The following is a 25,577-nucleotide window of genomic DNA, read 5'->3' as shown; positions in this document are numbered from 1 at the left end:
CACTGTTAAACACTAGTGGCCTGAAAATTCCATCCATTTAGCATTTGCTTTAGGAGACAGTATATTATAACGACTTTAGGATTTTCTTTTGTATCATCTTGATAGTTGAACAAGATATGTAATTAAAGCTAAAGGAAAAAGTATAATATTTAAAGGATTTACTTTTTTTAAACACCTTTATTGGAGTATAATTGCTTTACAATGGTGTGTTAGTTACTGCTTTATAACAAAGTGAATGAGTTATATATATATACATATATCCCCATATCTCTTCCCTCTTGCATTCTCTAGTAGGTCTCCGTCTTTATTCCCATCTTGCCTCTAGGTTCTTCATGACCATTTTTTTGGTTTGTTTTTTAGATTCCATATATATGTGTTAGCATACGGTATTTGTTTCTCTCTTTCTGAAGAAGTGACTTACTTCACTCTGTATGACAGACTCTAGGTCTATCCACCTCACTACAAATAACTCAATTTCATTTCTTTTTTATGGCTGAGTAATATTCCATTGTATATATGTGCAACATCTTCTTTATCCATTCATCTGTCAGTGTACACTTAGGTTGCTTCCATGTCCTGGCTCTTGTAAATAGAGCTGCAGTGAACATTTTGGTACATGACTCTTTTTGAATTATGGTTTTCTCAGAGTATATGCCCAGTAGTGGGATTGCTGGGTCATTTGGTAGTTCTATTTTTAGTTTTTTAAGGAACCTCCATACAGTTCTCCATAGTGGCTGTATTAATTTACATTCCCACCAACAGTGCAAGAGGGTTCCCTTTTCTCCACACCCTCTCCAGCATTTATTGTTTGTAGATTTTTTGATGATGGCCATTCTGACTGGTGTGATGTGATATCTCATTGTAGTTTGGATTTGCATTTCTCTAATGATTAATGCTGTTGAGCATTCTTTCATGTGTTTGTTGGCAATCTGTATATCTTCTTTGGAGAAATGTCTATTTATGTTTTCTGCCCATTTTTGGATTGGGTTGTTTGTTTTTTGATATTGAGCTGCATGAGCTGCTTGTAAATTTTGGAGATTAGTCCTTTGTCAGTTGCTTCAGTTGCAAATATTTTCTCCCATTCTGAGGGTTGTCTTTTCGTCTTATTTATGGTTTCCTTAGCTGTGCAAAAGCTTTTAAGTTTCATTAGGTCCCATTTGTTGATTTTTGTTTTTATTTCCATTTCTCTAGGAGGTGGGTCCAAAAGGATCTTGCTGTGATCTATGTCATAGAGTGTCCTGCTTATGTTTTCCTCTAAGAGTTTGATAGTGTCTGGCCTTACTTACATGTAGGTCTTTAATCCATTTTGAGTTTATTTTTGTGTATGATGTTAGGAAGTGTTCTAATTTTATTCTTTTACATGTAGCTGTCCAGTTTTCCCAGCACCACTTATTGAAGAGGCTATCTTTTCTCCACTGTATATTTTTGCCTCCTTTATCAAAGATAAGGTGACCATATGTGTGTGGGTTTATCTCTGGGCTTTCTATCCTGTACCATTGATCTATATTTCTGCTTTTGTGCCAGTACCATACTGTCTTGATTACTGTAGCTTTGTAGTATAATCTGAAGCCAGGAAGCCTGATTCCTCCAGCTCCGTTTTTCTTTCTCAAGATTGCTTTGGCTATTCGGGGTCTTTTGTGTTTCCATACCAATTGTGAAGTTTTTTGTTCTAGTTCTGTGAAAAATGCCAGTGGTAGTTTGATAGGGATGGCATTGAATCTGTAGATTGCTTTGGGTGGTAGAGTCATTTTCATAATGTTGATTCTTCCAATCAAAGAACATGGTATATCTCTCCCTCTGTTTGTATCATCTTTAATTGCTTTCATCAGTGTCTTATAATTTTCTGCATACAGGTCTTTTGTCTCCTTAGGTAGGTTTATTCCTAGATATTTTATTCTTTGTGTTGCAATGGTAAATGGGAGTGTTTTCTTAATTTCACTTTCAGATTTTTCATCATTAGTGTATAGGAATGCAAGAGATTTCTGTGCATGAATTTTGTATCCTGCTACTTTACCCAATTCATTGATTAGCTCTAGTAGTTTTCTGGTAGCATCTTTAGGATTCTCTATGTATAGTATCATGTCATCTGCAAACACTGACAGCTTTACCTCTTCTTTTCTGATTTGGATTCCTTTTATTTCCTTTTCTTCTCTGATTGCTGTGGCTAAAACTTCCAAAACAATGTTGAATAGTAGTGGTGAGAGTGGGCAACCTTGTCTTGTACCTGATCTTAGTGGAAATGGTTTCAGTGTTTCACCATTTAGGACCATGTTGCCTGTGGGTTTGTCAGATATGGCCTTTATTATGTTGAGGTAAGTCCCCTCTATGCCTACTTTCTGGAGGGTTTTTATCATAAATAGGTGTTGAATTTTGTCGAAAGCTTTCTCTATTGAGATGATCATATGGTTTTTCTCCTTCAGTTTCTTAATATGGTGTATCACATTGATTGATTTGTGTATATTGAAGAATCCTTGCATTCCTGGAATAAATCCCACTTGATCATGGTGTATGATCCTTTTAATGTGCTGTTGGATTCTGTTTGCTGGTATTTTGTTGAGGATTTTTGCATCAATGTTCATCAGTGATATTGGCCTGTAGTTTTCTTTCTTTGTGACATCTTTGTCTGGTTTTGGTATCAAGGTGATGGTGGCCTCATAGAATGAGTTTGGGAGTGTTCCTCATTCTACTATATTTTGGAAGAGTTTGAGAAGGATAGATGTTAGCTCTTCTCTAAGTGTTTGATAGAATTCTCCTGTAAAGCCATCTGGTCCTGGGCTTTTGTTTGTTGGAAGATTTTTAATCACAGTTTCAATTTCAGTGCTTGTTTGTCTGTTCATATTTTCTGTTTCTTCCTGGTTCAGTCTTGGAAGGTTGTGCATTTCTAAGAATTTGTCCATTTCTTCCAGGTTGTTCATTTTATTGGCATAGAGTTGCTTGTAGTCATCTCTCATGATCCTTTGTATTTCTGCAGTGTCAGTTGTTACTTCTTTTTCATTTCTAATTCTATTGATTTGAGTCTTCTCCATTTTTTTTCTTGATGAGTCTGGCTAATGCTTTATCAATCTTGTTTATCTTCTCAAAGAACCAGCTTTTAGTTCTATTGATCTTTGCTATTGTTTCCTTCATTTCTTTTTCATTTATTTCTGGTCTGATCTTTATGATTTCTTTCCTTCTGCTAACTTTGGGGTTTTTTTGTTCTTCTTTTTCTAATTGCTTTAGGTGTAAGGTTAGGTTGTTTATTTGAGCTGTTTCTTATTTCATAAGGTAGTATTGTATTGCTATAAATTCCCTCCTAGAACTGCTTTTGCTGCATCCCACAGGTTTTGGGTCATCGTGTTTTCACTGTCATTTGTTCTAGGTAGTTTTTGATTTCCTCTTTGGTTTCTTCAGTGATCTCTTGGTTATTAAGTAGTGTATTGTTTAAATTCATGTGTTTGTATTTTTTACAGTGTTTTTCCTGTAATTGATATCTACTCTCATATAGCATTGTGGTCGGAAAAGATACTTGTTATGATTTCAATTTTCTTAAATTTATGAAGGCTTGATTTTTGACCCAAGATATAGAACATATCCTGGAACATTTCCTGGAGAATGTTCCATGGGCACTTGAGAAGAAAGTGTATTCTGTTGTTTTTGGATGGAATGTCCTATAAATATCAGTTAAGTCCATCTTGTTTAATATATCATTTAAAGCTTGTGTTTCCTTATTTATTTTCATTTTGGATGATCTGTCCATTGGTGTAAGTGGGGTGTTAAAGTCCCCTACTATGATTGTGTTACTGTTGTTTTCCCTTTTATGCCTGTTAGCACTTGCCTTAAGTATTGAGGTGCTCCTATGTTGGGTGCATAAATATTTACAATTGTTATATCTTCTTCTCGGATTGATCCCTTGATCATTATGTGGTGTCCTTCTTTGTCTCCTGTGATAGTCTTTGCTTTAAGGTCTATTTTGTCTGATATGAGAATTTCTACTCCAGCGTTCTTTTGATTTCCATTTGCATGGAATATCTTTATCCATCCCCTCACTTTTAGTCTGTATGTGTCCCTAGGTTGAAGTGGGTCTCTTGTAGACAGCATATATACGGGTCTTGTTTTTGTATCCATTTAGCCAGTCTATGTCTTTTGGTTGGAGTATTTAATCAATTTATATTTAAGATAATTATCGATAGGTATGTTCCTATGACCATTTTCTTAATTGTTTTGGGTTTGTTATTGTAGGTCTTTTACTTCTCTTGTGTTTCCTGCCTAGAGAAGTTCCTTTAGCATTTGTTGTAGAGCTGGTTTGGTGGTGCTGAATTCTCTTAGCTTTTGCATGTCTGTAAAGGTTTTAATTTCTCCATCAAATCTGAATGAGATCCTTGCTGGGTAGAGTAATCTTGGTTGTAGGTTTTTCCCTTTCATTACTTTAAATATGTCCTGCCACTCCCTTGTGGCTTGCATAGTTTCTGCTGAAAGATCAGCTGTTAACCTTACGGGGATTCCCTTGTGTGTTATTTGTTGTTTTTCCCTTGCTGGTTTTAATATTTTTTCTTTTTATTTTAATTTTTGATAGTTCGATTAGTATGTGTCTTGGTGTGTTTCTCTTTGGATTTATCCTGTATGGGACTCTCTGTGCTTCCTGGACTTATTTATTTATTTAATTTTTGCTTTATAACAAATTTAATCAGTTATACATATACATATGTTCCCATATCCCCTCCCTTTTGCGTCTCCCTCCCACCCCCCCATCCCACCCCTCCAGGCGGTCACAAAGCACCGAGCTGATCTCCCTGTGCTATGCGGCTGCTTCCCACTAGCTATCTACCTTACGTTTGGTACTGTATATATGTCCATGTCTCTCTTTCGCTTTGGCTTCCTGGACTTGATTAATTATTTCTTTTCCCATATTAAGGAAGTTTTCAACTATAATCTCTTCAAATATTTTCTCAGTCCCTTTCTTTTTCTCTTCTTCTTCTGGGACCCGTATAATTCGAATGTTGGTGTGTTTAATGTTGTCCCAGAGGTCTCTGAGCCTGTCCTCAATTCTTTTCATTCTTTTTTCTTTATTCTTCTCTGCAGTAGTTATTTCCACTATTTTATTTTCCAGGTCACTTATCTGTTCTTCTGCCTCAGTTATTCTGCTATTGATCCCTTCTAGAGAATTTATAATTTCACATATTGTGTTGTTCATCACTGTTTGTTTGCTCTTTAGTTCTTCTAGGTCCTTGTTAATTGTTTCTTGTATTTTCTCCATTCTGTTTCTAAGATTTTGGATCATCCTTACTATCCTTATTCTGAATTCTTTTTCAGGGAGACTGCCCATTTCCTCTTCATTTGTTTGGTCTGGTGGGGTTTTATCTTGCTCCTTCATCTGCTGTGTGTTCCTCTGTCTTCTCAGTTTGCTTAACTTACTGTGTTTGGGGTCTCCTTTTCACAGGCTACAGGTTCGTAGTTCCCTTGGTTTTTGGTGTCTGTGCCCAGTGGCTAAGGTTGGTTCAGTGGGCTGTGTAGGCTTTCTGGTGGAGGGGAGTAGTGCCTGTGTTGTGTTGGCTGAGGCTGGATCATGTCTTTCTGGTGGACAGGTCCACAGCTGTTGGTGTGTTTTGGGGTGTCTGTGGCCTTATGATGGTTTTAGGCAGCCTCTCTGCTAATGGGTGAGGTTGTGTTCCTGTCCTGCTAGTTGTTTGGCATAGGGTGTCCAGCACTGTAGCTTGCTGGTCATTGAGTGGAGCTGGGTCTTGGCATTGAGATGGAGATCTCTGGGACATTTTTGCTGTTTGATATTACATGGAGCTGGGAGGTCTCCTGTGGACCAGTGTCCTGAACTTGGCTCTCTCACCTCAGAGGCACAGCCCTGACCCCTGCCTGGAGCACCAAGAGCCTGACATCTACACGGCTCAGAATAAAAGGGAGAAAAAAAAAGAAAGAAAGAAGAAGATAAAATAAAGTAAAATAAAATAAAGTTATTAAAATAAAAAATAATTATTAAAAAATTTTTTTAAATCGCTAAAAAAAAAAAGAAAGAAGAGAGCTGCCAAACCAAAAAACAAAGCCACCAATCATAACAAGCGCTAAAAATTATCCTAAAAAAAAAAAAAAAGAGCAACAGGCAGACAGAACTCTAGGACAGATGGTAAAAGCAAAGCTACACAGACAGAATCACACACAGAATCATACACATACACACTCACAAAAAGAGAAAAAGGGAAAAAAATATATATATTGTTGCCCCCAAAGTACACCTCCTCAATTTGGGATGGTTGTTGTCTATTCAGGTATTCCACAGATGCAGGGTACATCAAGTTGATTGTGGAGATTTAATTTGCTGCTCCTGAGGCTGCTGGGAGAGATTTCCCTTTCTCTTCTTTGTTCACACAGCTCCCGGGGCTCAGCCTTGGATTTGGCCCTGCCTGTGCGTGTAGGTTTCCTGAGGGCGTGTGTTCTTCGCTCAGACAGGACGGGGTTAAAGGAGTAGCTGATTCGGGGGCTCTGGCTCGCTCAGGCCGGGGGGAGGGAGGGGTATGGTTGCGGGGCGAGCCTGCAGCGGTAGAGGATGGCGGGATGTTGCAGCAGCCTGAGGCGCCGTGTGTTTTCCTGGGGAAGTTGTCCCTGGGTCTCGGGACTCTGGCAGTGGCGGGCTGCACAGACTCCTGGGAGGGGAGGTGTGGAGAGTGACCTGGGCTTGCACACAGGCTTCTTGGTGGTGGCAGCAGCAGCCTTAGCACCTCAAGCCCATCTCTGGGGTCCGCGCTGATAGCCACGGCTCGTGCCCGTCTCTGGAGCTCCTTTAAGCGGCGCTCTGAATCCCCTCTCCTCGCGCACCAGGAAACAAAGAGGCAAGAAAAAGTCTCTTGCCTCTTCGGCAGGTCCAGACGTTTCCTTGGACTCCCTTCTGGCTAGCTGTGGCGCACTAGCCCCTTCAGGCTGTGTTTACACCACCAACCCCAGTCCTCTCCCTGGGATCCGACCAAAGCTCGAGCCTCAGCTCCTAGCCCCGCCCGCCCTGGCGTGTGAGCAGACAAGCCTCTCAGGCTGGTGAGTGCTGGTCGGCACCGATCCTCCATGTGGGAATCTCTCCGCTTTGCCCTCTGCACCCCTGTTGCTGTGCTCTCCTCCGCAGCTCCGAAGCATCCCCCCCGCCACCCCCCGTCTCTGCCAGTGAAGGGGCTTCCTAGTGTGTGGAAAGCTTTCCTCCTTCACAGCTCCCTCCCACTGGTGCAGGTCCTGTCCCTATTCTTTTGCTCTGTTTTTCCTTTTTTTTTTTTTGCCCTACCCAGGTACATGGGAGAGTTTCTTGCCTTTTGGGAGGTCTGAGGTCTTCTGCCAGCGTTCAGTAGGTGTTCTGTAGGAGTTGTTCCACGTGTAGATGTATTTCTGATGTATTTGTGGGGAGGAAGGTGATCTCCACGTCTTACTCTTCCGCCATCTTGAAGCTACTCCTTCATTTCTTTCTTTAAAAAATACTCATATGCACCTTAGTCTTGTTTTACATGGTCATTAAAGCCCCCCCTATTTTTTGGTATAAAAGCTTTGAAAGGGGGCTTCCCTGGTAGCACAGTGGTTGAGAGTCCGCCTGCGGATGCAGGGGACACGGGTTCGTGCCCCGGTCCGGGAGGATCCCAGATGCTGCGGAGCAGCTGGGCCCGTGAGCCATGGCCGCTGAGCCTGCGTGTCCAGAGCCTGTGCTCCGTAACCGGAGAGGCCACAACAATGAGAGGCCCGTGTACTGCCAAAAAAACCAAACAAAAAAACAAAAAAAAGCTTTGCAGGAAATATAAATCTGGGTATTTGTTTTGATATATGTATATGAAGTCCTCTAAACAAAAAACATCTTCAAAAAAGTTCTTGTCTTTGGAAAAGGTAGTCAAACCAGGTAACTTAAGATAAATGATTGCAAATAAATATTGCGTATTGAAAATAGAAAAATGTTTTTACTGTTAAGTCATATTTCTTCTCTAGTCAGTCTCTAATAAAGGAGGCCTCAATTGTTTTAATATGTTTGCTGGTATTTCATTTAGTCTGGTTTCAGTTGCCTCCAGTATTGGTAATTGAAGGCTTTCCCAGTATGGTACAATCTGCAAGTTTAATTGATTTTCCATTTCCCCTACCTTCTCAGTAATTGATGTGATCCTGGATTAGGCTGACCTAAATTCCCAGGGTGCTTCACCAAACAGCTCTTTCTTATTTAACACATTGCTATTAATCTTTACTCTGTCAGAACTGTACTTTGCACTTGATACTAATTTAGAATATAAACTTTTTGTAAATTGAGACTGTAAGGCGGAACTATCTCAAGTGTGGTTTTATTAGTGTTAATGACTTAGTAACTTCTCTTACGAAGTCTGATGGAGATTTACTTGAAGGTGTTTCTAAACTTAATGAGTAAGTGAACTGAGCTTGGATATGTAGCATGGTACATCTGGGATAATATTGAACCACAAAAGCACATCTCCTTTTTCAGTACTTTCTTTTCAATAAAATAATTTTCTTTATTTTAACATCTTTATTGGAGTATAATTGTTTCACAATGGTATATTAGTTTCTGCTTTATAACAAAGTGAATCAGCTATACATGTACATATATCCCCATATCTCCTTCCTCTTGAGTCTCCCTCCCACCCTCCCTATCTCAAGTGAATAAACTGGCAACATAGAGTAATTTGATGGCTCAGATGTAACTAGACAGCAAATTTAAATCTGATTTTCTCTTTTTCTTGAAAATTTTGATAATTAGAAGTATTTAATAGTTTGTTACTTTTTTTTGTCCTAAAGCACAGAGCTGATCTCCCTGTGCTGTGTGGCTGCTTCTCACTAGCTATCTATTTTACATTTGGTAGTGTATCCATGCCACTCTCTCACTTTGTCCCAGCTTACCCTTCCCCCTCCCCATGTCCTAAAGTCCATTCTCTACATCTGCGTCTTTATTCCTGTCCTGCCCCTAGGTTTTTCAGAACCATTCTTTTGGTTTGTTTTTTAGATTCCATATATATGTGTTAGCATACGGTATTTGTTTTTCTCTTTCCGACTTACTTCACTCTGTATGATAGACTCTAGGTCCATCCACCTCACTACAAATAACTCAAAGTCGTTTCTTTTTATGGCTGAGTAATATTCCATTGTATATATGTGCCACATCTTTATCCATTCATCTGTCGATGGACACTTAGGTTGCTTCCACGCCCTGGCTATTGTAAATAGAGCTGCAATGAACATTGTGGTACATGACTCTTTTTGAATTATGGTTTTCTCGGAGTATAATATGCCCAGTAGTGGGATTGCTGGGTTTTATGATAGTTCTATTTTTAGTTTTTAAAGGAACCTCCATACTGTTCTCCATAGTGGCTGTGTCAATTTACATTCCCACCAACAGTGCAAGAGGGTTTCCTTTTCTCCACACCCTCTCCAGCATTTATTGTTTGTAGATTTTTTGATGATGGCCATTCTGAGTGGGGTGAGGTGATACCTCACTGTAGTTTTGATTTGCATTTCTCTAATGATTAGTGATGTTGAAATAAGCTTTGAATGGATACTCTTACACATCATCACATTATGTAATCTCTTATGTAGTTACTATAGTATGAATATAGTAGAAAAAGTTGTGCATTGGCTTTACATGTTGGGAATACTTCCCAGTCTCACTGGTATAATTAGATAGGTGATAACTTCTGCCTTCTAATAACTAAAGGAGCCAGAAATTTATTGCTGTTATCTGGTTTTGGTTTTTTTCTCATGAGCCTGTTTGTTTTAAGTTTATGTTCCATGTTAATATGTGGTTACAGGTTGGTAATCATTGCATTTTGCCACCTTCTTAGATGTGTCAGTTCATGTCCCTTTCAGTCTTCTTTCCCTTCTCTCTCCTTTGTTTCCCTCAAATAACCAGTCCTCTGACTTTGCTTATTTATCCTCTGTATTTCTTATATGTTCTAGAATGAACTTATTTTTATTCACTGTATCTCTTTTACGTAGCATTTTTTCAAATCATAATAGTTTTAGAAGTAAGACCAGGCAAATGTCTTTATGTCCCAAACAGCAAAGTTCTACCATAAGACTATAAGTTGATTTTTCACATCACTTTATTTTATAATAGCTAGTTTGGAATAATGGCTGGAAAGGACAGTTTATTGGAGAAACCACCATGTCTTGTCTGTATTTCTCTAACTTTATAACTTTATTAGCTAAATTATCAGTCCTGTTTCTAGCCACAGAAACACTAAGCAGTCCCAGAATTATTTATCTGCTGCAAAATAGCCAATAGATGCTCTCAAAAGAGTCTTCTTTAAACATTGGAAGTAGTCATGTTTATTTTATTTTTTAAAATAAAAGTAGTTAAGTAACTTTAATTTGTCAAATATTTTTCTGCCATTAAAACTTTTAAAACTCAAATAAATGCATAAATGTGTCCCCCAGGTGAATTCTGCTGTGCTGGCTTCAGACTTGTTTTATATGCTTTGGTTTGTCTTAAAGTTAATTACACTGCTTTTGTGTGTTCATCACTTATATTTCCCTTTCTGTCCAAAGATGCATTATCTTATGGTTTGCAACCATCTTTTATTAATAATGGAATTTATTGATATGAAGTCTTGGGTATTTCATTAACTTTGAATTCTTCATTCCAGAGTGGAAGTGGGGAGGGTGCATAGTGTTGAATAGTTTGTTAGGTTGATGATCGTGTTAGAGTTTGCACATAACACTGTTATAATGGTTCACTGGATTTGATTGTTCAAAACAAGGAAAGGAAATTACTTTAAGTTTGAACTTCTCAGGCTTCCCATGACCCAACCCTTGTGTTAGTGGTCCCACTGATCTGTCTGGTAAAGTAGCCCCATCCTTCCTTGTTTAAATATTAACAGGGACTTGCCTGCTGTGAAAATTGCGCTTACATGTTAACTCTTTGCAAAGCTTGATTCTGCCTTGGCAGATTCCATGAAGGTGAGACTGCAAGTATTGTTGAATTCTCTAAAAATGCATTACTGTAGTCCAGACTTTTGTGAGAACTGTTCATGTTAAAACAGTTTATGAAGTGTGAACATTAATCATGTCTGTGTATTAATAATTTTCATTGCAGGTATTTGGTATTCTCAGATATAACAATTTCTGAGTCCCACAGTTCTAATTTCTATTTATTCTAATAGGATTTATTCAGTAAACAATGACAAGTAGATCAATTAATCCTGTTTTGAGGCTCTCATAGAAAACATTAAAATTAATATAATAAAAAAACTTTAATGTACTTAAGTTCTTCCTTTATTGTAACTACCTTTGTAGAGAATTGGCATGTGGTACACTGCTTTTATGCTCTGCATGCATATATGTGGTTTATTGCATGTCTGGAGAAGCTTTAGTCTTCATTTAAAGAGTCTACTATTTTTGTTTAGTAAAATATAATGAGAATAGTTGGGACGATAAACTTAGAGAAAATAATCCTAGCAGCTTTATTATGTTTTTTAAATAGAGGGTGAAATTGTAGGTTGATTGTGGTATTTTCTGTTGCAGTTTGTTCTTTAACACAATAGTAAATTGTATTGTATTGGTAATTCTTCTTTGGTACTTTATAGCTGGGTTCTGTAAAAATAGAAGTACAAAGCGGAAACCAGGTGATGTTAGAGGTGCAGTATCTAAAACTCCAGTAGCAAAATATACATAAAAATTATGACATTTTTGAAAATTTTATTAAAAAACAAATATTGATATTTTATTGCCAGTAAAATCATATAACACAAACAAGTGAAAAAACTGGCAACATAGAGTAATTTGATGGCTCAGATGTAACTAGACAGGAAATTTAAATCTGATTTTCTCATTTTCTTGAAAATTTTGTGAATTAGAAGAATTTATTTAATGAGACTAGTTGTAGGGTGTCTTTTAGGTGATACCATTGACCTTTCCTTAGAAAACCTAGTATTGTTAGCACTTGGTATAGAGAAAGAATGCTCAGCTGATACAGAGTTTTGTATCTAATGTTTGGAGATGCACATCTTTTCTTTTAAAAATTCATTCCATAACACTCTACAGAGCACACAGTATATGTGTAGCAGTTACTTCTGAGACTGAGAGAATAAACACTAATTTCACTTACTTATTAGTTTGGGGGTGGGGGGACTCATTTGCAGAATCTCCAGTTAGGATATCAACTATGGATGGATTTTTAAGGAGAAATTTATCAGTACTACCGTTATAACAAGGCATACATTTTATTGAGTAATAAAGAAAAAGTAACTGAAATGTCTTTGTGAAGGATGGTTTTTAACACATTAAATCTTTAGTGCAACTCTGAAAATTCAAGTGCCCCATTTCTTTAAGCTGCCCTGAAGTCTGGTGCTGTGATGGGCTAGAATCATGGATTGAGGATGTGAAGGGTTATGTTGAATTACTTGGTCTGCTGCTAACAGCGTCGTGTTTAACAACCCACACAACCTCATTGTCCTCAGTTTCCTGGGTTGTAAATTGTATGACATGGAAGGTCCCTTCAGCTCTGACTGACATTCTAGGAGTGTTGGAGTCTGTACTATAAATCTGAGTTTCAGAGCCCGTCATTAGAATGAGACATTGACATTTTGGACAGTGATCTCTAGCAAAAGTTATTGTAATGTGACTAGCTTTTTCTTGCATCCTAATCTCCACATGCCAGAGTTTACTTTTTCTTTCCCCATACCTTCTTACTTACAAAATGAATTTGAAGGCGTTTGTGGCAGACATACCATGCATTTTTCTTTTGTATGTCTCTGTATTCTCCAGTGAAGAGGATCTTGAGTAAAGCACAGTTCCCTGACTCCTTTGCCTTTACTGTATTCCGTGGTAATGCCATCCTAGGTGGTGATAAGTGGTGTACTTCCCCGTGTTGCTATAGAGTTTTGTGCTTCTCTAAAGCAACTTTCATTTCTATCCTGGGGCATATTTATTTTTGGGACTTTGAGACAGGCAGTTTTCATCTTGGTGACTGGGATTGCTGGGGGGAAAAAAGTAATTTGAGAGGATTTAATGCAAGGTGTGAACATCACCTGCAGCAGTGATTCTCAAGGGTGTTTGCTTGGAGAGGGACCCTTAGCCAGAGTGGGAAGATAGCAGGGTGGCTTACCTGAACCTGGGGAAGCTGGGGGGCTTGGAGACTCTGCCATGTGGCCCTTCACCTAGATTCATTTGCCATGTGAGCCACTGTCACAGTGGTATGCATCCTATCACTCAGATGTCCTGGGGTGGGAAAACAGCCATGGCTCTCTGGCACCTATGCTTAGACTTACCCAGGGTCAGGTGCAGTTCCTTGTACCCTACTTATGCCTTCTTTCTCTTCCCTCATATTCAAGAAATTGTATCGGAATGCAGTGAGTGATTTGAGAGGGAATCTACTTTGATTTATATATTTAAAATATTTTTAAAATCATTCACAAATCTGATTATCATTATCAATGCAATTATTTGTGACCTATTTCCTAGTTCTCCAGAGGTTTAAAAATAAATGGGATCTGACTTTATTTTACAGTGATTGAAAGTTTTAAAAATCTCCTTGCCTTCTTGCTTTTGAGAAACGTCATTAGCATTATAGGTCTTGATAAGATTACAGTTGCATTAATTATAGTAGTAACTGTAATTACCTTCTGTCTGGCTCTTTGTAGCTTACCCTTTCGTATACATTAATTCATTTGTACTCCACAGGAACCCTGGCATTACTGATTATATAGCAAGGCAGCAGTGTACTATAATTTGAAACCTACTCCTCTAATCTCAAGTTCTTTAGGTTCTATTAAGCTGCTTACCTTGAATGGAGGGAAGTGACAAAGTGAGACCCATTTATTGTTATCTCCATCCCTCCTGCCTATTGACTAAGGTCACGGCTCAACCATTTCTAGTTCCCTTTCATATTCTTACTTACACGTTTTGTTCCTTCATGTTTCTTGTTTCCTCTTTGATTTCTTTCTCCCTTTCCTCCTTCTCAGTTTTACTTGCCATTTTATTTTGTGCCAACATAAAAACTTTTTTTGTTAGGAGTTAATAAAGACTTGCTATATATATATATATATATATATATATATATATATATATTTTTTTTTTTTTTTTTTTTTTTTTTTTTTGCGGTACGCAGGCCTCTCACTGTTGTGGCCTCTCCCGCTGCGGAGCACAGGCTCCGGAAGCGCAGGCCCAGCGGCCGCGGCCCACGGGCCCACGGATCCAGCCGCTCCGTGGCATGTGGGATCCTCCCGGACCCAGGCACGAACCCGCGTCCCTGCATCGGCAGGCGGACCCTCAACCACTGCGCCACCAGGGAAGCCCCTAGATTTGCTATATTTAAAAAAAAAAAATTCTGAAAAGAATATTTTAGTCTTACCTTGCTATAAGGGTGCTTAATTTAGGAAAAGAGTGAGTAAACGTATTCCTTAACTGTAAGCAACCAATAAAGAAGCTAATCAAACCAGTAAAACCTAAAGAGATTCTGCAGAGAGAATTCTCTTGGGTGTGTTTTTTAAAGGTAATTTTGGAAGGTTTTAAGGTAAAACACAGTTTATACTGTCAAATGATTAAGTCAAGAAAATCCTTCCATGTTTTTTAAGGATATGGTCTATGTTCTAAATTCTAGTTTTGTATTTAGGCCAGATAAGTATTGAAGCTGTAATCAGAAGGATTTTGATGTTGATAACTTTGTCTTTAACGTTTCACAACCAACATTAATTGTAAATTCTTGAAGTAAGGTTTGTTTGTTTGTTTTTCAGTGTACAATACTGAGGTTTTGAATTAACCTTTAAAAATAATGTTTGGCCAGTCTTTTGATTAGAACTAAGAATGCGTATCTCAAACCCACATAATTTCTATCTCATAAACTATGTTTAGAGGCATTTAATTTTTGAAGGTGGGGTTTTTCACAGTGGAGCTCCTTTATGCCAAGTCTTAATAAATCTTTTCAGTGAATTCTGGCTTTAGCGATAGGCTGGTTTAAGAAGCAGAAGATGAACAGACAGGATTTGTAGCAAAGATCTGTGCTTGCTGTGTTAGCAGTGTTGTGTCCAGATGTACTGGGGAATCTATGTAGTTGTGTATGTAACTTGTATCTGGCCTGCTCAGCCTCCCACACTACAGTGTCACTTCTCCTTGAAGCCTTTACTGATCTTTTTTTAGGAGAGTTGACCACTCTCTCATGGTGATCTACTGTCCTTAAAAACACTGATCAGACCATGTCTGACATTTCATTCCAGTTATTTGTTTACAAGTTGTTTTCCTCAAGACCGTAAGTCCCTTTAGGGCAGAAGTCATTGTGATGACTCAGGACAGAATAGTTTTTTTGGGGGTGGGGGTTGGGTTTGGGGAGTCTTTATGTTGTATCTAAATATTGATAAAATAATATTTCAAACCTACTTCAGTTTTTACTCATCTGTAGCATTTCGGAACTTTTGTTTCGGTTATGCATGTGCATTAGTGTATTGTGTTGTGATATAAAATGTACATCCTCTTTGTTTTTCGTACATTTCTACACTTATTTCACTGTCCTCATTTCTCCAGAAGGGCAGTGGTAATGCCAGTCACAGGGGGTTGAGGACTAAGATTGTGAATTTAAAGCCAACAAATAAGTGCCAGATGCCCCTTCCCTGACTGCCTCCCTTTAGGTTGCCTTTATACTGCCTCCCACCGCTCCTCGGTGACACTTTATAATGATTTGAAGAGTTGCAGGAGGAGCTTGACATTTTCATTCATGATCAGATGTGGAGATTTGAGCTGAGTGTGGCTTACAGGTTCCTTATTCTTGTATAGTGTTGTTCTCTCTCTCTTTTTTTTTTAGGAGCTTGAATGCCATCTGTTATTAGGTCTATTATCTCTGCTTTCATCACCTGGTGCAGTAATTTGGGGAATATGGGTTTGAGCATGAGCAATGATTAAGTTTTTGCATTGCTGCCATGGATGCTTTACTTACTGAAATGGAAGTACTGAGTAGCTTTATTGCCATAAACATTAAATCTGGGGAGGGGGAAGGGTAAGCTGGGACAAAGTGAGAGAGTGGCATGGACATATATACACTACCAAAGGTAAAATAGATAGCTAGTGGGAAGCAGCTGCATAGCACAGGGAGATCAGCTCGGTGCTTTGTGTCCACCTAGAGGGGTGGGCTAGGGAGGGTGAGAGGGAGATGCAAGAGGGAGGGGATATACGTATAGCTGATTCACTTTGTTAGCAGAAACTAACACACTATTGTAAAGCAATTATACTCCAATAAGATGTTAAAAAACACACCCCAGGGCTTCCCTGGTGGCGCAGTGGTTGAGAGTCCGCCTGCCGATGCAGGGGACACAGGTTCGTGCCCCGGTCCGGGAAGATGCCACATGCCGTGGAGCGGCTGGGCCCGTGAGCCATGGCCGCTGAGCCTGCGCATCCGGAGCCTGTGCTCCGCATCGGAAGAAGCCACAACAGTGAGAGGTCCGTGTACCGCAAAAACAAAACAAAACAAAAAAAACACCCTAAGACATTAAAGTGGAGCTACTGAAATTTAGAATTCAGGAGATGTGTGGTGACCTAAATGGGAAGGAAATCCAAAAAAGGGGATATATGTATATGTATAGCTGATTCACTTCGCTGTATGGTAAAAACTAACGCAGCATTGTAAAGCAGCTATACTTTACACAGCTATACTCAACACAAATTTAAAAAATAAAAAAGTAAATAGAGTGTGGGGAAAAATAGAAAAGAAATATATAGAATTCAGGGGAGCCTACTGTAGCAAGACAGCCAACCACATGAGTTCTTTTAAGGGTCAGTACTGAGGTGGACTTACTGACGTGCGACTGCTTTGACTTTTGAATATTTTGATGTACACTTGATTTAGATTGTGAAAAATAAATTGGCACCGTATAAATCTCCTCCCACTGTCATAAAAGGTATATCTGCTTGCAAAAGATGTAATTGAATCATAAAATTAAATGCTTCTGGTAGTTTGCCTCCAGAAGGTATTTCCATTACTATAAGAAGACATCTTGCTTATGTGGATTATTTATTTTATGTATTCTTTGTCCAGTATGATGACTTGAAAATAGTTGTCATTAGTTGTACTAACAATGCTGTATGAATGGAAGAAAAAGTTGCCTTAGAATTTTCCATTCCAACATGTTTTCATCTTTACATCTTCCACAGGTCTGGATCATACATAAATTTCATGTCATTATAATTATAGTGTAGATACTTTTTTGTGCAAGAAGAGTTTTGATATTAAATAAGCCTCAAACTTTTAGGGGATCTAAACTTTGTATTCTGTCCTTATCTTCCTCTCCAACTCAAAACTCTGGAAATGCACGCTGGTAACATCAGGACCTTAGTAGGCTCTCTTTGCTTATACTTTGATTCACGCTTTGAATTCTGTCTTTTTGGGCAGTTGATTCTTACCATTCTTCTCTTATTTTAATGTCTTTTTCTAGGTGTCATTGTTCTAGTTAACATTTAAATTCTTCGTAATTGCTGAAATCTTAGTAGCTAAAATTGGCGCTTGAATTGTAGTGATCTTGTGTTTTGAGTCAATTCTAGCATTTCGGGTAAAATTTTCCAACCCAGACTAGCTGCTTCTTTCACTTAACCCGACTACTTTGTTTCACTTTGCTTTCTTCTTTTAAAATGAAAATATTTCAAGAGAGTTACTTATGTGTGACTATTAGAGAATGCTTGCTTTCTTGGGAGGAGCCTACATATGAGGAATGACATTGAACGGAGTAGAGACAAACTTTGGCTAAATTTTTGTTTTTCTGTGTAACTAAGTAGTTAAAAAGCCTTTGGGGCTTCCCTGGTGGCACAGTGGTTGGGAGTCCGCCTGCCGATGCAGGGGACACAGGTTCGTGCCCCAGTCCGGGAGGATGCCGCATGCTGCGGAGCGGCTGGGCCCGTGAGCCATGGCCGCTGAGCCTGCGCATCCGGAGCCTGTGCCCCGCGGCGGGAGAGGCCACAGCAGTGAGAGGCCCGTGTACCGCAAAAAAAAAAAAAAAAAAAAAGCCTTTGGAGGCTATGCTGAGTAACAGCTCCAAGCATTTTGTAGAAAAACAGTAAACTGAGCTTTCCTTTCAATATTCTTAAACAATATTCAAATTGATGGGGCTCTCTTAAGTGAGAATTGATGTCTGTAGTGCATTTACTCATCTTTTAATTTTTGTTTTTGCTTGTATATCTACCAGTCTTCTCTTACCCGCTGCCCCAGCATTGGGTTGGGTTTGCTTTTATTAGGAAGCTTTCCAGCAGGACGACCCAGAGTTTAGGGTTCAGCTAGGTCTTCATGATGTCTGTTAATAGGACCGAATTTGTGTGAAGTGAGAGCAGTCAGTAAGAGATGAAACAAACTTGGCATTGAGGCCTCTCTGGTGGTAGTGGAGGTGGGTGGTAACATATTAAGGAAACAGTGAATGGCCTTTAAAATTAGGTGAGAAGAATGAAGTATTGAAGGAAAGTCTGGCTGTTTCTAGAGGCTTTAGAAGAAAAAGAAATTAAAGGGAAAAGAAATAAACAACTGGAGTCCAAGTTGCCAGATTACTGGTGCTTCTGTAATATGTAATGATATTCTAAGGCTAACTTGTACAAATGACTTTAGCTTTGAGAACCAGAGGGGGAACGATTGGTTTGTATGTAGAAACATAATTTAATTAATAAATACCTAATTTGTAGGTAGTCCTATTTCTATCAGTGTGTGTGTGTGTGTGTGTGTGTTTACATATATGCTTATATTACAGGGGTTGTTACTTTTCTGCTTTTGAATGACCATTATAATTGGCTTCCTGACATGTTGACAGACTGGGCTTTCTAGTATGTATGGGTGGGATGTTTTTCCTCAGCTCTAATAATGTTCAATGCAGTTAACACTGCGGGATTTGGGAAAGATTATTTGCTCATGAAGATCCATAAACAACACTGAATATATTGATTCAACGAGTATAGCCATTATTGTACAAAATATGCCTTTTTTCGTATAGGTTTTTCAGTGTTATGAATTCACAAGTGTGCATATAATAGTGAATTATATAAAACAAACTAGCTTTTGGTTCAATACTTTGTAATATATAATAATTTTAGCTAAAAAAATAGTTTAGTAACATTCTTTACTGGATTAGATCAAATGTAAAAACGAGCACAGAATCAGGGTTTTGTAGCTGATTTATAAATAACTGCTGAAAGCCTCAGGTTTAAAATTAAATTTGGTTTAACAGGACTGAATTTTATGTGACACTTGTAAGTAACAACTTAGAGAGATGTTTATTAAAGATGGTTAATAAGCCCACTGAGACATATTTGACCATTATTTAGAGGAGATGAAATGTGAATTTACATTGAAAATGGGAAAGATAAAATCATGGAAATAGAACATTTGAGTATGTCCCATTCTACATATAAGGCAATCTTCTTTTTTCATCCTTGGATTAAAATTGCATATTTCTATTTTAATAACTTACATCTTTATCCCTGTCTCCTCAGTGGTCTCATGTTATTATCAGTTTATCTGGTCACACTGAGCATCATTGTTCCCATCTGTTCCTATTAATATTTCCTCCTTTAGTTTCTTATTATGTGTGATTGAAATGATGTAAAAACCAATATTTTCACTCTCCTTTTCTTTCAAACTCTGTTGTCCTGATTTCTTTTCTTCCTCTCCTTCTCTTCAGTCTAGCCACAAAGGCGGATGAAATTCGCAGTAGTCACAAAACAAATTGGTACTCATTGAGCAGTGTTCTTTTTCCTTCACAGTGCTAGGCATCAGTGACTAATCAGAAGGGATTGTATAGAGAAGCAGTGTTTGAGTGTCTAATGGTGGTCCTTAAGGCTTGGTCCCTTCATAAGTATAACATGTTCATTTTCAGTATAAATTTGCTCCAGAAGTTTCCTTTTTACCTTTCACATTTTTATTCCTTCAGCGTGTTTCCCTGTTCCTGAGTCCTTGTTTCCTTTCCTTTTTGTCTCACAGATACACCTTCTTTAAGATATCTCCTTCAGTTTTATTATTTATTCTGTCAAATTTCAGTTTGTTTTAGAGGGTAATAATACTGATAACTGCACATGTAATGGGTAATGATTTGTAGTATATGTTTTTATTCTGTGGTCTGTAGATTTAAGGAGTTACTTTGAAATAGCAATTCTGTTTGCAAAAGGATTTTTTAAAAAGATGGTATAACAAGTATAAAAGTTCTGTTCTGCTAGTCTGTTTTTTAAAAAAATAATCATTATGTGGTTGAATTTCCTTTCTTTCATCTTTGACCAGATATAATGAGGGACTTTTATGTTATTTCCTACTTTGTTTTTAGTGTGGTATATTTTTTTCAATTAAAAAAAAACACAGACTGTTGCTAGGTCTGCCACTCTTTAATGAATCATTGGATTGGAAAATAACTCATTATATCATCAGGCAGGATATGTTCCTTTATTTGCATGTAGATAGTTGGAGATGAATAATTTATCAAATGTTATTAGTACAGGCTCATATTGCTGAAGTCTCAGCAGGATATAATGAAATTTGTCTCAGGCTAGTATGAAAATAGCATGCCTTTGCATAGTCATTATTGAACTTTTGGCATCTCTCAGAGAACTATTATGTTATCATGCCAATCTTGCTCACCCCTTCATTAACTGGACTTGTGATTGAAGAGTTCAACTTATCTTGAAAATCTGTGAAATCTGGTATGCCAAATGCTTGCTTGAGTCTAACTATGTTTCTCCATCAGAGCAAGAATTTTCAGAATGAATGAAGTACTTAATGTTTCTTATTAAAGCGATTAGTACGAAAAAGGCCATGACTGATGGTTTTATTACTTCTGGTCCTGAAAAGCTGTCTGTACAGGAGATGTTTAAGCAGTATATCTTTCTGAAATGAGGGGTGATGAAACATACATATAATTGCTTAGAATCTTATATCTGTATTAATTACGTATTTAAAGTTATTTTAAATAATTGCTTTTAAAAAGTGGGCTTTGGTTAGCTTGTGGCACGACTGCATGAGAAGGTCAACAAATCTCCCCATGAGCAACAACAAAGCTGGACAAATGGTCAAAAACAAGCCATTCTCGCATTCTGGAAATTGACTAAAAGCAGTCAGCAAACTGAGAAGTGTTTATTTGTGCAAACAACTGAGCTGTGGGTAAGAACAGCGTGAGTCTGTGGTGTTTGAGCCTGGTGCTACTGCCGTTTTCCTTCCTCAGCTCTGTGGGCAAGGTTGTTCATCCAGGGCAGGGCAGGCTGTAAAAACCAGCAGCTTCACTGCTGCTCCCAAGAAGGCTCAGTTGACTTGGAGGACTGTTTGGGAAAGTGAAGATGTTTATGGCTCATGACGGGGGGTGGGGGGGGTAGGGGATGGGGTGTCTCTGGCTCTACACACCTGAAGTTGTGGGCCTGTTTGGCAGAAGTGGTAGACAGACAGACTAGCCACGGATTTAGCAGAGACTTCTGGGAGGTGAGACAGAGAGAGGATGCTTGATAAGTCTTCGCCAACTGTAAATTGATTGGAGGTTGTGCATATGCACAACAGGGACCAGAGTGGACCCAAGCTGCCTACACTTATCTGTCGGCTGGAGCTTGTATGCACATCGCGAGAAGGTGGGAGAGGACCCAAGAAAGCCCAGGAGAAAGTAAAAGGTGGGGCAGACTTGAAAATGGCCCTAAGTTTGAATGCTCTCGGCTCATACACAGATCAGTCAGCACATAGTTAGGAATCTTACTGGTTTAAGGTGTTTGAGCATATGCGTGACCAGTCCTTGACTTAGCTTTGCTATGCAGATACAGAATTGACTGCTGGGAAGTTACACTTTGGGGGGAAGAAAGCCAGAAGAGCTAAGAAAGGAGATTAATGACCATTCATTGTGGAGACATAAACTTCATAGACTACACTTTGGGTGATTAATATGAATTGAGAGTTGCTACAATATATTACCTAAAATTTCTAGTATTTAACAAAATATTATGATACATACAAAGAAACCAAGTATAACCACATTCAAGCGGGAAAAAAGCAGTCAGTATCGATTGTCGTTGAGTGGCCAGAAATGTTGGATTTAGCAGACAAAGACTAGAAAGAACTAAGTGAAACGATGTTAAAAGCATTTAAGAAAAGGATGATGACAGTGACTTGAATATAGAATCACAAAATGATAGAAATTATAAAAGAGAACCAATAGGAAATCTGGAGTTGAAAAGAACAGTAGCTGAAATGAAAACATTCATTAGAGGGGCTCAACTGCAGATCTGAGATGGCAGAAGAAAAAAATCTGTGGATAGACCAAGAGAAATGATCTGATTTGGACAGAAGAAAAGAGAAAAAATGAAAAGGGCCTCAGAGACCATTGGGACAACATCTGGCACACCAACAAATGTGTCATGGGAATCACAAAAGAAAAGGATACAGTAAAAAACAGCAACAGCAACAACAGTAGTTTTAAACCGTACTGGATGAAAATTTCCCAAATTTGATGAAAACCATTACTTTCAGATCCAAAAAGCTAAATGAATTCCATGTAGAGAAGTCCCAGATATCCACACCTATACACATCGTAGTCATTGTAGAAAGAGAGGGAAAATCTTGACAGCATAAGAGAGAAATGACATACCGTGTACCCGAGAACAACAAGATTAATAGTCGACTTCTCACCAGAAGCACTAGAGGTCAAAGACAGTGGAGTGATATATTCAGTGCTCAAAGAACAAAACTGTCAACTAAGAATTCTATTGATATATCCAGCAAAAGTATCCTTCACAAATGAAACAAAATAAAGACATTTCCAAATAAAAAATTTGTTGCTAGCAGACTTGATTTACAAGAAATACTGAAGACAATTTTTCAGGCAGAAAGTGGTACCAAATGGAAATCCCCAGGAGGAAATGAAGAGTGCTAGAAGTGGTAATTATGTGGGTAAATATATAGTACTTTATAAATATATATTTTTCACATTTTTCTTTAAAAAACATACAATTGTATAAAACAACAATTGTAGCACTATAGTTTAGGGTTTATACAACTATATATGTTAGTATGTGTGATGGCAGTGGCACAAAGGAGGAAGAAGGAAAAGAAATGATTCTGGGACGATTGAATATCCATGTGCAAAAATAAACTTAGACCTTTATCATACACAAAAAGTAACACAGTGTGTCCTAGACCTAATTATAAGAGTGAAAACGATAAAACTTGTGGAAGAAAATGTAGGAGAAATCTTTGTGCTCTTGGGCTAGGCAAAGAGTTCTTAGATATGACACCCAAAGCATGAGCTGTAAAATAAAATATAGATAAGTTGAACTTCATTATATTAAAAAAACTTTAATTTTCAAAAGATGCCATTATGAAAGTGAAACTATAAGCCACAGACTGAGAGAAAATATTTAAAAATTATATATCTCATAAAGGTCATATAACCAGAATATGTAAAGAATTCTTATAATTCAATAATAAGACAAATGCTCTAACTAAAATAATGACAAAATACTGGAGTAGACATTTATATTAGTGAGGGTTCTCCGGAGAAAGAGAACCAATAGGGGTGTATGTGTGTGTGTATAATGAGATGTATTATAAGGTATTGGCTCCCACCATTAAGGAGGCTGAAAATTCCCAATGTCTGTAGTCAGCAAGGTGAAGACTCTAGAGAGCTGATGTGTAGTTCCAGTCCAGGTCTAAAGGTCTGAGAATCAGGACAGTTGATGGTGTAAGTTACAGCTGGCAACTGGGCAGGTGTGAGACCCAAGAAGAGCTGATATTTCAGTCTTGAGTCTGAAGGCTGGAAAAGACCAGTTACTCAGCTCAGTAGTCAGACAGGAGGAGTTAGTTCCCCCTTACTCAGCCTTTTTGTTCTATTCAGTCTTTGATTAATTGGATAATGCCCACCAGTGTTAGGGAGAGCAGTGTGCTTTACTCAGTCTACTGATTCAAATGTCAGTCTCATCCAGGAACACCCTCACAGACACACCCAAAATAGTGTTTGGCTAAATGTCTGGGCACCCTGTGGCCCAGGCAAGTTGACGTGTAAAAATTAACCATGACAACATTTTACCAAATGGGAATACAATTGGCGAATCACACGAAAAGGTGCTCAATATCGTTAGTCATTATGGAATGCATATTATTCATTCAAAGCACAATAATATACCACTGCATGCCCACTAGAATAGCTGTTGTCAGAAGTTACAATATGAGTGAGGTCTTGGTGATGTGGAGAAACTCAAACCCTCATACATTCCTGGTGGGATATAAAATGGTAGCACTTCTTTGGAAAAGTTATTTCTTATAAAAGTGAATATAAATTTACGACATAACCCACAATTCTTTTCCTAGGAATCTATCTAAGAGAGGTGAACACATATGTCCGCATGCAGATCTGTATTCAGATATTCATAGAAGCATTATTATAAAAGGTGTTAATTGGGAACAGTCCAAATGTTCATCAGCTGGTTGATAGATTAGCAAAATGTAGTATATTTGGTATGGGAGCATGGATAGACTATAAATAAGCTTGAGAGAGTTTTGGGGGTGATGGAAATGTTCTAAAAATGGGTTGTGATGATTGTACAACGGTATAAGTTTATTTAAAATCATTGAATTGTGTACTGACAATGGGTTAGTTTTACAGGATGTACTTCAGTAAAGTTATAAAAAATAATATGTATGTATATAGAGAAAATGATAAATATGGAAAATAATAATTGGTGAATATCAAGGAGATGAGAATTCTTCTATTCTTTCAACTTTTCTGTAACTACAATTAATTCAACATTTTAATGGGTCTTAGAAGTGTTCTGATTCTTTTGTAATGTTTAAAAAAAATAAGTTTAAAAGCTTTTGTTTGTTCTTAAAAATCCAACCCTAGAGTGTCTTTCCCATTGCAGAGCACAGGCTCTGGACGTGCAGACTCAGCAGCCATGGCTCACGGGCCCAGCCGCTCCGCGGCATGTGGGATCTTCCCGGACCGGGGCATGAACCTGTGTCCCCTGCATTGGCAGGCGGACTACTGCGCCACCAGGGAACCCCCCCTAGAGTGTCATTTTATCTCAGCTTTCTAATTCTTTACTTTGATTTACAGTTTGCTTTGAGCAGATGATCTGCTTTTGCACTTGGCCTGCAGGGCCAGTGCCCAAGTGAACCCTTCCTGCTTCATATATTTACATATCTGGTCTATGTTAGGGGCCACTCATACCTGTGGAATGACACTCTGAGGATATTTCTATTTCTCTCATCTGTGCACTATGAATGTGCAAATATTCTAAGCAAAGCACTTTTGACTGTAGGACTTGAACACTGCTGCCTTTCCCTTTGGTAGTATTTCTTAGGTTCAGTGATCATATCTTCTCCGGGTTGTTCTTATTTGTTTTCATAAAAGAAAAAGTTAAATGCAAATATTAACACATTTGTTGAAAGCAGTAAATTAAAGTGAAGTTGTATGACTCATGCTAACGTGTTTTCTGTGCTTTATTTGAAGGTCACTCTGTGAGACTGCTGGGTCAGAAAAAGGATAATGGAAAACGGTTGGGGGGAGCACGACTGGATTTGCCAAAGATTAGGAAGAATCCACTGATAGAAATCATTTCCATCAACACTGGGTAAGCTTCTCTCTAACTCATAAAATATTCAATATACTCCATGAATTTTCCTGGCTATATGACATAGAAAAGTAGTTGAATAT

The 25,577-nt window shown here is 38.2% G+C and overlaps 1 protein-coding gene across 8 annotated transcripts in view; it reads left to right on the top strand.

Annotated features, from left to right (window-relative positions):
• The window catches only part of CDKAL1 (CDKAL1 threonylcarbamoyladenosine tRNA methylthiotransferase), a 661,934-nt gene that overhangs the window by 191,106 nt on the left and 445,251 nt on the right, over positions 1-25,577 (top strand). For all 8 annotated transcript variants that reach the window (XM_081245696.1, XM_081245693.1, XM_081245699.1 and 5 more), the window contains one exon: positions 25,374-25,494. In XM_081245696.1, coding sequence (XP_081101822.1) covers positions 25,374-25,494 — 121 coding nt within the window. The remainder of the gene's footprint in view (positions 1-25,373; positions 25,495-25,577) is intronic.

The sequence above is a fragment of the Mesoplodon bidens genome (genome assembly GCF_964165515.1).
Source record: "Mesoplodon bidens genome assembly, chromosome: 10".
NCBI lineage: Eukaryota > Metazoa > Chordata > Mammalia > Artiodactyla > Ziphiidae > Mesoplodon > Mesoplodon bidens.
This window is presented reverse-complemented; position numbering and strand designations above follow the sequence as displayed.